This window comes from Chenopodium album, chromosome 16 (assembly GCF_948465745.1).
Source record: "Chenopodium album chromosome 16, dcCheAlbu1.1, whole genome shotgun sequence".
In the NCBI taxonomy this organism is placed as follows: Eukaryota; Viridiplantae; Streptophyta; class Magnoliopsida; order Caryophyllales; family Amaranthaceae; genus Chenopodium; species Chenopodium album.
In genome coordinates this window covers 38,709,543-38,722,773 of record NC_137849.1, presented here as the reverse complement: position 1 = coordinate 38,722,773, position 13,231 = coordinate 38,709,543, and the positions used below count along the sequence as shown (strand labels likewise).

At 36.5% G+C, this 13,231-nt stretch overlaps 2 protein-coding genes across 2 annotated transcripts; both read right to left on the bottom strand.

The window, feature by feature from the left end:
* Positions 1–670: 670 nt before the first annotated feature.
* On the bottom strand, positions 671–3,775 carry LOC145586473 (glutathione S-transferase TCHQD-like). The gene is made up of 3 exons (XM_081643315.1): positions 3,663–3,775; positions 2,284–2,574; positions 671–1,512 (listed from the first exon to the last, which is right to left on the bottom strand). The coding sequence occupies exons 2-3, from the start codon at positions 2,490–2,492 to the stop codon at positions 918–920; spliced, it is 804 nt and encodes a 267-aa protein (XP_081499441.1). The 5' UTR covers positions 2,493–2,574; positions 3,663–3,775; the 3' UTR covers positions 671–917.
* LOC145584233 (uncharacterized) lies at positions 2,578–12,838 on the bottom strand. Its single transcript, XM_081641129.1, has 4 exons — positions 12,350–12,838; positions 11,271–12,265; positions 7,551–7,813; positions 2,578–2,708 (listed from the first exon to the last, which is right to left on the bottom strand). Exons 1-4 carry the CDS (start codon positions 12,836–12,838, stop codon positions 2,578–2,580), a joined length of 1,878 nt encoding a protein of 625 aa, XP_081497255.1.
* Between the last annotated feature and the right edge of the window lie 393 nt (positions 12,839–13,231).

Sequence of the window (13,231 nt, the reverse complement as noted above, 5' to 3'; positions counted from 1 at the left end):
TCTAATTGAAACTTCAAGTCAAGTTTGATCTATTCAAGTTGGGTCTGGTCGACTTCGGGACAAGTTCTAATTGAATCATTTTTAAGTCAAATTGAGTTATGGACTTCTGGTCTAGATTTCAGGTCAAGTTTGAATCTGGTCAATCAGGTATTTCGGATAAAATCATTTCAAGTATCAGGTAATATCGCTTCAGGTCACATTGGGTATTGAGTCTGTATGGATCAGTAATTCGTGTATCAACTAATTTTCAGACTAGGTAAAATTGGATATCGGGTAAAATTGGATCAGGTCTCTTCGGGCATCAAGTCAAAACAGCTCCAATTTGGGTCGGTTTGGGCCACATTTCATGTCCATATCAGTTTTTGGGTCGAGTAATTCGGGTCATGTAATCAGCTATGACCTATGGATCAGTTTTCCATGTCTAAGTCCATGCATATTTTCAAGTATTAATTTTTCATTATTTCAAGAATATAAAAATTCAACCATATCAAATTTAACCGTTTTAAATGAGATTTGATCTAAACATATTCCGTATAAAGTTCATGTTGAATAACCTTTTAGATTTTTAGGTGAACAAAATTTTATAAAAAAAGGTGAAGGGAAAAAAAGCCTTAAAACCCACCATTGAAGAAAAGAAGGGCAAGTTCAAGTTATAGACATACTGACATAGTACAAGGTAATTACGTTTTATTTCAAATCGACTTACAAAACAATTTTAATTAATTTGAGCTCGAAAATCTACATACATATCCATGTTACACCTTCAAAATTGAACAAAATGCAAAATGATTACAAAATCAAAAGAAAAAATGGTTGAAGTGTCTTCTGTACAACATAAATATAGGACTCCCTACCCAATTTATAACATTGAAAGAATAAAAATTCAGAAATTTTATTATCTTCAAACCTCTGTATACTCAATATTTCTTCAACAAGCTCCTCATATGAATATAGCACCAGGTTTTCGTCAATGATTTTTTCCGCCTCCAACCATCAAAATACTTTCTGATCACCCTTTTGTAGCTAGGCCTTTGTTGCACCATCTTCCAGTACTCAGCAATGTTTGGCCTAGTATTAATGTACTCATTTTCTAATCTTAGGAGAACCAAACGAGCTAATATTGGGATGAGCATAACATCTGCCATGGTGAACTCTTCTCCGGCTAAGTAAGAAGTACTGCTCAATTGTGTTTCTATTTCATCAAGAAGCCTAACCAAATGTTGTTCACTCCTCCTTATTACCTCTGGATCTTTCAACTTCTCTTCTGTATCATATTCATTTCTGAGCCTAAGGTGATAGGCACTTGCAAGATCAGGAAACTCTGACATCCTAGCAATAATCACTCGCCTTATGAATTTAGAAACATATAGCCGGTGTTTCTCAGGGACATGAGAGAGCGTGAAATATTTGGGATTCCACTCCTGGATTTTGTGCATCCATTCAAGGACTTCTCTGCTGCTGAGCTTAATGCCATCCCCAACTGAGGAGACAGCTGCTATCCTTTCAATGTACCTGAAATCCAAAGGAGAGTTCCATGGAATCAACTTTTCCATCATTCAACTCACATTATTATTTGCCAAAATTTAAAGTAAAAGTTAAAAGTTGCAAGTGAACTTTATGTCTAAAGTAACATGATTTTTAATCATTAATCATCAACCAAAAACCATATCAGAATTCAGAACAGGCTACAGAATCCTATATATCAACTCAATATTATAAATCTTTTGCATAATTGAAAGAAAATCTTCTAGGACACGTGAATACATGAAACTTTCTGATGGGCTATATTTCAACTAGAATTACAAAGGACAATATCAAATACTTCGTATTTCACTAAATTGTAAAGGTAGGAGGTCTACCTTTATGATCAAGGTTAAATGGATATTGTCTTTTTGCAAGACTTAAAAGAGCTTCTTTACAATCGTATAGGAAAAAGCTACGCAAATGTGATCCACCCCCTACCTCATAAGTGGGAACCTCTTTAGAGTCATTACGGTGATGGTACATTTGAGTATTTGACATCTACAACGTCCTAGAATAACAACATATAGACATCCAAAACTGAATACCCTGAACTAAGGATAGCATAACCGAATTAAGTACAAAATCAGCAATAAAAACAAACATGTATCAAAGACATATTCTCAAACTAATGGAATATACAGTGACGGTGTCCATTGAACTCTATATGAGTGCTTCAAGGATAAAAAATTTGTTGCTAGAGTTATTGAAAATTGACAAAAAAAAAAAAAAAAAAAGGCAGTGGCAAAAGAAATAGCTTACTGCAGTATCTCAATCGTGTTGTAAAGAATGTGAGAACCATTCTGGAACACAGGCAACTTCCCACTTGGGTTCATCCGGAAGAATGATGCATCCATGTTCTTGGCAGTGATAGGATTGATATGATATGATGTATAATCAATTTGATTCTCTTCCAGTGCAAGCCTCACCTTTTGGCTATCCACAGAGAAGGGGTGATGATACAACTGCATTGTATCATCAATATAAACTCCAAGGGTGTAATGTAGGTAGTATCTCAAAACTTATCCGATCAATCACACACTAACAAGCTTCCTGTTAAACAGCAAAGGGACGAGCACGACCAAAATAAGAAACAATGCACAACTGAAGGGTGTAAATAATCTTAGGACACAGATTTCTGAACAGTACACAAAGTCTGATAATGAACACAATATAGGAAGCAAACACTTTAAAATTGCCATACAGTCATTACTCAGGAGTCCCATAACTAAAGTAAAAACTTCATCCCCCGTCACCTCCCGGCGAATATAATAGGCAATAGACAGCTATACCACATTGATTATAAGATTCAAGCAAATGGTATTGGCATTACATTGAACATATTAGAGCATTATATATCTTACTTTCACCATGACCTCATCCATATAATAATAAACAGAATCCATAATTAGAAATATTTATATCACCTCCAAGTGAGCAAACCATATTAATTGTGTGACAAAATATAGGATGTTCAACTTCATTAGTACGTCAATTTTAATCCATGAAGTTCACATCTACTCGAAAACAGGCATAATCTCTTAGTAATCAGTGAAGACCCTATTACTAAATTAGATAGAAAACTTTCAGCAATATGATACTCTACTTCTATCAAACTAATTACACAAAAGTAACTTATTCACTTTCGCCAATAAAAAGGCATGCCTTTCTATACATCAAGTTCCTCCAATAAAAGTTCCTCCAATTATAAAAGCATCAAGCATCAAGAGAATATGTAGCATGCTAGTCTAAACATGAAATTCATCTGATTGAGCAGTATCATTAGAAATTTTATAATTTTATATAAAATTTCACTACATATTAACACTAAAACCCCAAATTAATTCTTCTCAACATTAATACAATTAAATCCGAAAAAACTACTGAAATTATTCTCATTTCCCAACCAAACTAAGATATGATCTTACAAAATAAAATCCAACATAAAACATGAAAAACCCAGAAAATTAACAAATCCAATGATTGAGTATTATGCACAGCTACAACAAAATTATGAAATATAATCTAAATTAACAAGAAAACCCACATCAAAAATTCAATAATCATGTAAAACAACATCAATAACAAGATTAAAGATGAAAATTGAATAAAAAGAGAGACAGGGTATGCTTAAAACTTACCTGAAATGAGTGGAATTTTGTAGCTTGACTTTGCTGACGGCTAAAAACAGAGCATATATTATATTTTTTATTTTTTTTTAATTTTTTTTATATACAAGTAATATGGAGGTGTTCAAGTGGAAGAGGAATAAATTAGTGATGAGGAGAAGGTGGGCAGTATCGCTGTCAATGAGTGGGCCCATTCTCCTTTTTTCTCGAGAGGAAAGTGAGGGGAATTTTTGAAAGTAAAGATCGGAGAAAGAATAGGAATTTTGGGAAATTTTTGTTGATTTCATGTAAATTTTACGAACCCAGGATCTAGTTAAAAAGTTGAATGTATGAGCTCCATTTTAGAGATGATCATTCATGGATTCAGGTCGAAAATGGATAGTTTGTGCATATTCGGAGATCTTATAGGTTAGATTGATCTATTGGTTAGAGGGTTTTAAAAAACTTTTAATAATCCGATGATACATGTGAAGTATAACACAAAACTATTTTTATAGATTCATCTAATAATTTTTAATTAAATTGAATATTCTACTAAGTTACACCTTACCAAAAATTGATTCGTACTACATAATTACGGGTCTATTCACATTTACTGAACCGATTTGAACTAATTGGAGCTTAAATGAATATTTTGTGAGAAAAGGAAATTAGGAACTGAATTAATTAGAGCTGAACTGAAATAAAGCTGAAATGAACAGGTCCTACGTAATGGACTCATGGGGGAGTGAAACTCATCCACCTCCTAGCCCCTCCATCAAATTCCCTTATAAAAATCAAACATTTGGCCAACGGGGTGGAACTCATGGAAAGTGAAGGTTTCACCACCTCACATAAATCATGTTTTACGGAAAAATAAAATGGAACGTTAGGGCTTGTTTGGCATCACTTTTGGTTTTCAGTTTTCAGTTTTTTTAAAAACTAAAAATCAAAAACAAAAAACCAGAAAAATGTGTTTCCACTTTTCTATTGTCAGTTTTCAAAATTATCTTGATTTTAATAAGTCTAAATAATTTTTGATTCATTATATGACATATATCATATATTTTTAAAAAACAAAAAACCCAAAAATAGAAAACCAAAGCAAAGCCAAACGAACTCTAAATTGTTGTTTGATTGCTTGTTTTTAATTGCTTGTTTGATTGTCAAAATGAGCTTAAAATATCCTTAAAATGTAAAGTTGTTTGATTGACAAAAACATAAAAGGTCATACTGCTTCAGGATATATGTTTCCAAAAAAAAGTTGTTTACCATATGACTATATTTTTATGTAGACTCTGGCTCACTAATTGAAAATTCTAGTCGATTTAAAATTCTCTCTATGACCGACCAAACAAGTAGTTTATAAACTTCTTACTTTCTAAGGAAATAGAACTATATGGGTAATGGGTTCAATAACTTCCCTAAAAAAATTACTTCTTTAATTTAATTTAATCAATCGCTAAAATAATGGTTGTGCTTGAGCTGAGAACGAAAACATATGATTGTTGTTAGGTTGACATACAAAGTAAGAGTTCTTAAAAATATAAAAAAAAAAATTACTCCGTATCAAGTAGTTTGGTTGAAATGTACATATAAATTCTACTTCCTTTGAAAAAGTTGGCTTTTACAGTTGAGCTTTGAAGGATTTCAATTGTTATACTCGATCAAATAAATTCTTCTTTTAGTTGCTAGGCAGTAAAACTCACTTAACATTACAAATTTAGTGAAAGCATAATATTCTACATACATTCAACTAACAAGTGTTTGGATTAACTATAAGAAAATTGTTTATCTTAATCGAAAATTTCATGTCAATTAAAACACAACATTTGTCAGGAGTAGAAATTGTTCTATACACCCGGGTGTACCGTATACCCATGACTGTTTGCTCTCATTTTGATAATTATTTTTCATTTAATCATCAAATGAAAAGCAAAAACTAACCTTAGCTTAGATGGGTGTAGGTAGATTTTAGTGTATATAACAATCTCTCTGTCAGGAGAGTCTTCTTTCTCTCTAATTAGAATATCATCCGACTCAAACTTAAATTAATCATCATATAGTAAATTTAAATTTAAATATTTTATGGTAAGGAGTGGAAATGCTAAGCCAAAAGCAAGGCATACAAATGGATAATGTGAAGCATGACGTGGGTAAGAGTGTCGCACAAACGCAAGTAGCTCAAATTTTCATGTGGGACGACTGAATGAAAGCAACTTCGAGTACAGCCTCCATTACGGTTTTTTTTTTATGAACTAGTTGGGCCTATCTCTCTAAATGGTCGGTGGTGGTCGGTCTCATTTTCATTAAATTAGGTTTAATTTATTAATTACTTGCATAATTACCACTTACTCACTTATATATATATATATACTCCCTTTGTCCCTTAGATCATCTCCAATGGTGAGACTCAAATTTGAGTATTGGAATACAAGATGAGTTGTATTATGCCTCCAATGGTGATACCATACTCACTTTTCAATTTAGTAACTCATGTGAAGCCTAATTTTCCAATAGTGAGACTCTCTAAAATATGCAAATGTCACTTTCAATTTATGGCTCACCAAATCCATTTCCTTTTTAATATCAAATATTGTAAGATTAAAAAAAAGGTAAAACTTAAATAAATTACAAAATATATTACAATATTGACAAGGGGCCCACATTTTTTGTCAAATGAGACTCAAAATTGAGTATTGAGTATATAAACTTAGCAACTTTTTTTGGACTTGTTAAGTTTAGATACCAACTTATTGGTATACATTGCAAAAATATTCTCTCTCTTCTTAAAAATACTCACTTGAGTCTCACCATTGGAAAGGGTCTTATTATTTGCTTCATTCAACTTAATAAGCTCTCATAAAAAAGTGAATCTATTATGCAAATAAAAAGAGACTGAGGGAGTATATACTACGTAGATGACCACGAGTTTTGGATACATATTAACATATTGACTAATTGTTAAATTAGTTGTCCTTATGTTATCGGCAAGCCTCTACATGTTTTTACGAATTTATAAGTATATATGAGGCATTATTGTTATTCACTAACATTATCTCCATCTCACTTAATGTTAGATTTCGGGAAAACTCCTTGGGTTGGAGTGTGTACCATTGAATAATATATATAGTGTTACAATACTAGTCCTAATCTTGTTAGGAAACCTAGTACGATAAGAATACAAACTATATCACAAATATATACAAATATATCCTACTCTGCGACAAATATTATAATAATCCTATAATATCTATCACACCCCCGCAGTCATAGCGGGAGGAGGGCGTACGCTAAGACTGGACCTAAAATCCAGAAATAAATCTCGTGGTAGGCCTTTGGTGAAAATGTCTGCAAACTGATATCTAGTAGGAACATGCAAAACCCGAACTTCTCCCAAAGCAACCTTTTCTCGAACAAAATGAATATCCATCTCTACATGTTTGGTGCGTTGGTGTTGTACCGGGTTGCCAGAAAGGTAGATAGCAATGACATTATCACAATAGACAATAGTAGCCTGCCGTAGAGGACAATGTAACTCAAGTAAAAGATTACGAAGCCAACATGCCTCTGAGACAACATTCGCGACGCCTCGATATTCCGCTTCTGCACTCGACTTAGACAAAGTATGCTGACGCTTAGATGACCAAGACACGAGGTTGTCCCCAAGGAAACAACAATAGCCCGATGTGGAACGTCGGGTATTGGGACAACCTCCCCAGTCAGCGTCAGTGTAAGTAATAAGTCGATGAGAAATAGTCGGATATAAATGTAAGCCGTGATCAATGGTACCCTGAACATAACGCAGAATGCGTTTCAATGCCTCAAAGTGAGGTTCCCGAGGATCATGCATAAAAAGACACACCTGTTGTACCGCATAGGCAATATCCGGCCTAGTGAAAGTGAGGTACTGAAGAGCACCTGCTAAACTGCGATACAAAGTCGGATCCCGAAATGGTGGTCCTGCATCTGCACTAAGTTTTGACTTAGTGTCAACTGGAGTAGCCGCAGGTTTACATGAGCCCATACCTGCGCGCTCTAAAATCTCCTGTGCATACTTTTCCTGTGAAAGTAGCATATAAGAAGGTTTTCGGGTCACTGCAATACCCAAAAAGTAACTCAAAGGACCCAAGTCAGTCATAGGAAACTCAGTTTGTAACTGAGATATAATCCTTGTACGCAACCTGTCAGATGAGGTAGTTAAAATAATGTCATCAACATAAAGAAGCAAATATGCCATATCATCACCCTGTCGGAAAGTGAAGAGAGAAGTGTCACTCTTAGCAATGACAAAGCCCAACTTAATGAGAAAATTTGCAAAGCGTTGGTACCAAGCTCTGGGAGCTTGCTTTAAACCATATAGGGCCCTGCGAAGACGACAAACATGATTGGGCGCTTTCTGATCAAGAAAACCCGGAGGTTGATGCATATAAACAGTTTCCTGCAAATCACCATGTAAAAAGGCATTTTTGACATCTAGTTGATGTATCGACCACTTTCTAGCCAGGGCTAAGCTGAGAACAGTACGAATAGTGGCCGGTTTAACTACCGGACTAAAAGTCTCATCACAATCCACACCAATTTCCTGCGACCTGCCATCACATACAAGACGAGCTTTGTGCCTTTCAAGGTCACCATTAGACTTGTATTTATACTTAAATAGCCACATACAATTAACAATGTTCACCCCCGCAGGCCTAGGCACCAATTCCCATGTCCCTGTCTTAATTAAAGCACTATATTCATCATTCATCGCCGCATTCCAATTATGGTCATTTAAAGCTTGTTTATAGGACTTTGGAAGGGGTGATTTGTGAAGATGGGGACCCGAAGGTTGAACTGTGAGGTTACAATATTTTGGGTTGGGTTTAAAAATACCCCGTTGGCTACGGGTGACTCGGGGCGAGGGAGGTGGTGGCCGAGTGGGTTGTATGGGCGGAATTCCACGCATGGGTGGCGGGGAGTAGGCTGCTGTGGCTGGGCCGGGGCTGCTGGCCGAGGTAGGTGTGGGCAGGGGGGTCCGCGGGCTACCCGCGGCTAGGCCAGGACTGCCGCAGCCTGCCTGCGGAGTAGCCTGCTGGGCTGGAGAGTGTGGTATGGCAGAAGACTCGGTATTGGGCTGCTGGGCAGAAATCACGGGATTGGGCCCTTGGGTAGGTGACGCGGAGCTGGGCTGCAGGTGAGGTGAGGTGTGTGGGCTCACTGTGTTGGCAGCTGGGCTTCGGGTTTGAGCAGTGTTTGGGTTATTAAGGAGGGGATGCAATAAGTGGGGTGAGGGAGAGTCATCCCCTAAAAAATCATAGTCTTGGCTACGGAAATGAGCTAGATTTCGGAAAGGAAAAGTAGCTTCATCAAAGGTGACATGACGGGAAATGATTATTTTATTTGTGGTGAGATCAAGACATCTATACCCTCTATGGTCAATAGGATAGCCCAAGAAAACACATGGTGTAGACCGAGGAGCTAGTTTATGTGGAGTTGTTGCGGATAAATTAGGAAAACATAGACACCCAAAGATACGAATGTGATCATACGAAGGAGTTTTTCCAAACACGGCAAAAGCCAGAGTATTGTTTTTAAGAGCTTTTGTGGGCAAAATATTTAGTGGATAAGTGACAGGCTAAAGTCGTAGTCACCTAATCAAAAGTAATTACCTAAGTCCTCTAACTAAAGTAGATAGGGAAGTAGGGTCGAATCCACAGGGAAACTAGTCTTTCTATTTCTAATTAATTATTATAATCTAAATTATCAGGGTAACCAATGTTGTTGTAATTAAAGACTATACTACGAAGAATATGAGTAAGGAAAATAAAGTAGGGAGAAAACAAATATTAAAAGGCCTAGGGCATAGGTTCACCAATAAATAATATTTCAGGGTAAAACATGAAAATCAATCATCAATGCATCAATTAACCAGATCATAAAGGGCTTTCGCTACGTATTACAATCACAAAGTTAATTTACCGGTATTAAATCTCATCTCTCGAATCTCGAATTAACCATTTATAAATTAAATTGCCTATTGAAACTAGGCCTTAATATTAATTCTCATCTCTCGAATCTCGAATCAATATTGCATAACTCATACAATTAAACCAGCGCTAATCTAGTTGCAGAGGATTAAATCAATCAATAGGATATTAATATCAAGCATTGATGATTAACAGTAATAAATTACCCCTTCATATTATTCATGGATCCCCACAACCCTAGAAATTAAACTACTCGTGCATAATTAATACTAAACTAAACAAAGCAATTAAAACAAACAAATAAAAACAAGAATTAAAATAAAGTAAATAATAATATTAAAACTAATAACAATAAAGAGAACTAGAAAATAAAAAGCAAAGTTAAGAAAACTAAATAAAGCTAATATTGTGAAAGCTAATCAAAAAGCTGCGTAAAACATGAAAACTAAAAGAAACAAAAGTAACTTTAAAGAATAAAACTATGAAATCCCACTTAAACTCAAACTAAAGAAAACTTATGGTAAAAGTAAAAAAATAAGAAATTAACAAACTTAAAACTAAACTAATAAACTTGCCTAACTAACCTACGTAACTACTCCTCCTTTTATAGGAAAAGGAAAAAGGAGTTTGACTTTTAATCCCACTCAAGCGTGAGAATATTGAGAATTCGCAAACCGACTATAATAAAGGCTGGAGTAAAGCCCAAGTCAGCAACACGGGGCATAGCAGCGAGCTGGGCTATTTGTTCGGGGCCGTCAGCTTCACACCATACAATCTCTTGTATGATTGGCTGATTAATTCCTTGGCCCAATCTCCTTCTTGATATTCAATTATTGGACTTGTAACAAAATTAATACTCCGATCAAACCGAGCCCTTAATCACCGAACCAAATACCTTTAACTCGGTCTTGGGCTTAAAATATACGGTCATAAAATACGCTCCGTCTCTAATATCTTTGTAGTGGTTCAATAAGCTCAGGAATCGTCATAAATCTGCAAATTCCTACAAAATAATACCAACTCTACAAAAACACTAGAAAACGTATATTAGTAATAAAAAATAGCTCCGTAGAGCTCAAATAAGCACAAATATGACCATGGGATGGGGAATAAAATATATATAAATTAGACTCATCAATAAGTGGTCGTTTCAAGAGCATAAAACCAATATGAAGGGGGAAGAGACGCATGAAAAAGAATAGTACGCTTAATATTATTAAGAGTGCGAATCATACGTTCGGCTTTGCCATTTTGTGAAGAAGTGTGTGGACAAGAAAAACGAAAAAGCATCCCATGGTCAATACATTTTTGCTTAAAGGGGTCATTATCAAATTCCCTACCATGATCACATTGAAAGCTTTTAATTTGGCGTTCAAATTGGGTTTCAACGTATTTCCGGAAATTGATAAAGGATTGGAAAGCTTGAGATTTGTATTTTAATGGAATGGTCCACACAAAATGAGTATGATCATCTAATAAGACTAGATAGTATTTGTGGCCTTGAGCACTACGAATAGGAGAAGTCCATAAATCGGCATGTATAATATCAAAAGCACAAATAGTAGTATTAATAGAATTATCAAAGGGAAGTCGAGTATGTTTTCCTAATTGACATGAATTGCAAAACTGGGAGTCATGCTCCTTATTACAATGAATATAATTTTTAGACTTAAGAAAGCTAAAAAGTTGAGCTCCAGGATGTCCTAGACGGCTATGCCAAGTAGATGGGGAAACAGCAGTGAGGGAGGTAGCAAGACAAGTTGACGGAGTGGACTTGGTGGTTTTGACTGGATATAGGTCTCCCGAACTATCACATCTCGTTATTAGTCTCCCCGTACGAAGATCCTTCACAGAAAAACCAAAAGGATCAAACTCAATAGACACGGAATTATCAGTAGTAAATTTACGAACTGAAATAAGGTTCTTAATGATTTGAGGTGCTAGGAGGACATCACGAAGGATAAGAGGTGTTTTAGGGTGGGGAAGGGAGCCATGACCATAACCTGTTACTGGAATACGATGACCATTACCAACTAAAATATGATTTTTAGTGCTTAAATTAAACAGGGGTAAGAGATTACCAGCATTATTCGTCATGTGAGATGTGGCACCCGAATCCACGTACCACTGATTGTCGGGATTTGGAAGAGTCATCGTAGAGAAGGATGACGCCAAGTCCGTTGGAGTCATGAGCTGCCCGTACTGGGCTGCATAAGCTTGCTGTGGTCTGTTGGGCTGTCCGAGTATGGACTGTTGCTCCTGTTGGACTGGGAAGGGCGCAGGTGGTCTGGCCCAAGTTGCCTGCTGGGCCCATTGCTGAAAGCTCGCCCATAGCTGCTGTTGTGTTGGGCCTGCTTGATTAGGTGGGGTGGTTTGGGCCTGGGCCGTTTGGTGCTGCTGATTTTGGCCACGGCCCCTGCCTTTGCTTTTTGGTTTGCCACCCCGCCCCTTACTGCTGCTGCTACGGCCACCGCCACCACCACCCCGGCCCTGCTGTTGCGGTGGCTGCTGCTGCTGGGCGGCTGCCGCGGTGGTGGTGGTGGTGTTTGTTTGTGTAAGAAACGCTTGCCCGGAGTTATCTTTTGCGGATTTACGAGACTCTTCTAACAAAATTCTTGATCTTGCTTCATCAAATCCGGGAAGAGGACGAATTTGGGTGATGGACTAAGCCACGCCATCATAGTCTGAGTCAATTAAACCTGCACAAAGACGTAACACCAAAGTTCTCTCGGACACGGGTTGACCAACGTTAGTTAGTTGGTCTTTGAGTTCCTTCAATTTCTGACAATAAGAAGACACATCTGGAAAATTCTCAACAAAAAGATTGTTAAACTGATTTTCAAGATAAATAGCACGAATTTCTCCATTATCCTGAAAAATATTAGCTAGCCTATCCCAAGTTTCCTGTGCCGTAGCGTTTTTGTACAACACCGTGCTTCGTAAATCAGCAGAAATTGTATTATAGATCCACTTTTTCACAATCGAATCAAGGCGGTTCCACTGCGCCGTTGTGAGGTCCGTAGGACGAGGAGATTTTGGATCTATATGATCGATTACATTGCAGGAATGACAATGAATCTCAAAGAGTTCAACCCAACTACCATAATTCCCTTTGTCACGGTCAAGAATTTCAGGCACCTCATTCTTGATATTGCTAATAGCATTGGCAGGGTGGTAATCATTGGATGGAGGGGGAGGAGGTGGAGGTGGGGTGATATTGTCATCATCTTTGGCCATAGTTAAAGAAACTAAAGTCAAAATTTGCCACTGGAAACAAAGTTAATGGTGCGGCAAGTGAACAATAAGGAAAGGCAAAATGGTTGGTAATGCAATTACCACGTGAGAAGAGAGGAAACGGAAGAGTAGATCGGATCTTTTAGGAAAAAAAATTTTGTGGAACCCTAAAAAAACCTAAGTTGTGATACCATGTTAGATTTCGGGAAAACTCCTTGGGTTGGTGTGTGTACCATTGAATAATATATATAGTGTTACAATACTAGTCCTAATCTTGTTAGGAAACCTAGTACGATAAGAATACAAACTATATCACAAATATATACAAATATATCCTACTCTGCGATAAATATTATAATAATCCTATAATATCTATCACTTAAATATGCGATAACA

Coding starts and splice junctions, on each gene's coding strand:
- LOC145586473 (XM_081643315.1), bottom strand. CDS start 2,492: ATGCAGTTGTATCATCACCCCTTCTCTGTGGATAGCCAAAAGGTGAGG. Junction 1,513..2,283: donor AACACGATTGAGATACTGCA/GTAAGCTATTTC, acceptor TTTGGATTTCAG/GTACATTGAAAGGATAGCAG.
- LOC145584233 (XM_081641129.1), bottom strand. CDS start 12,838: ATGGCCAAAGATGATGACAATATCACCCCACCTCCACCTCCTCCCCCT. Junction 12,266..12,349: donor TCAAAGACCAACTAACTAAC/GTTGGTCAACCC, acceptor GGCGTGGCTTAG/TCCATCACCCAAATTCGTCC. Junction 2,709..7,550: donor TTTGTATCGCAGTTTAGCAG/GTGCTCTTCAGT, acceptor GCAATTTTAAAG/TGTTTGCTTCCTATATTGTG.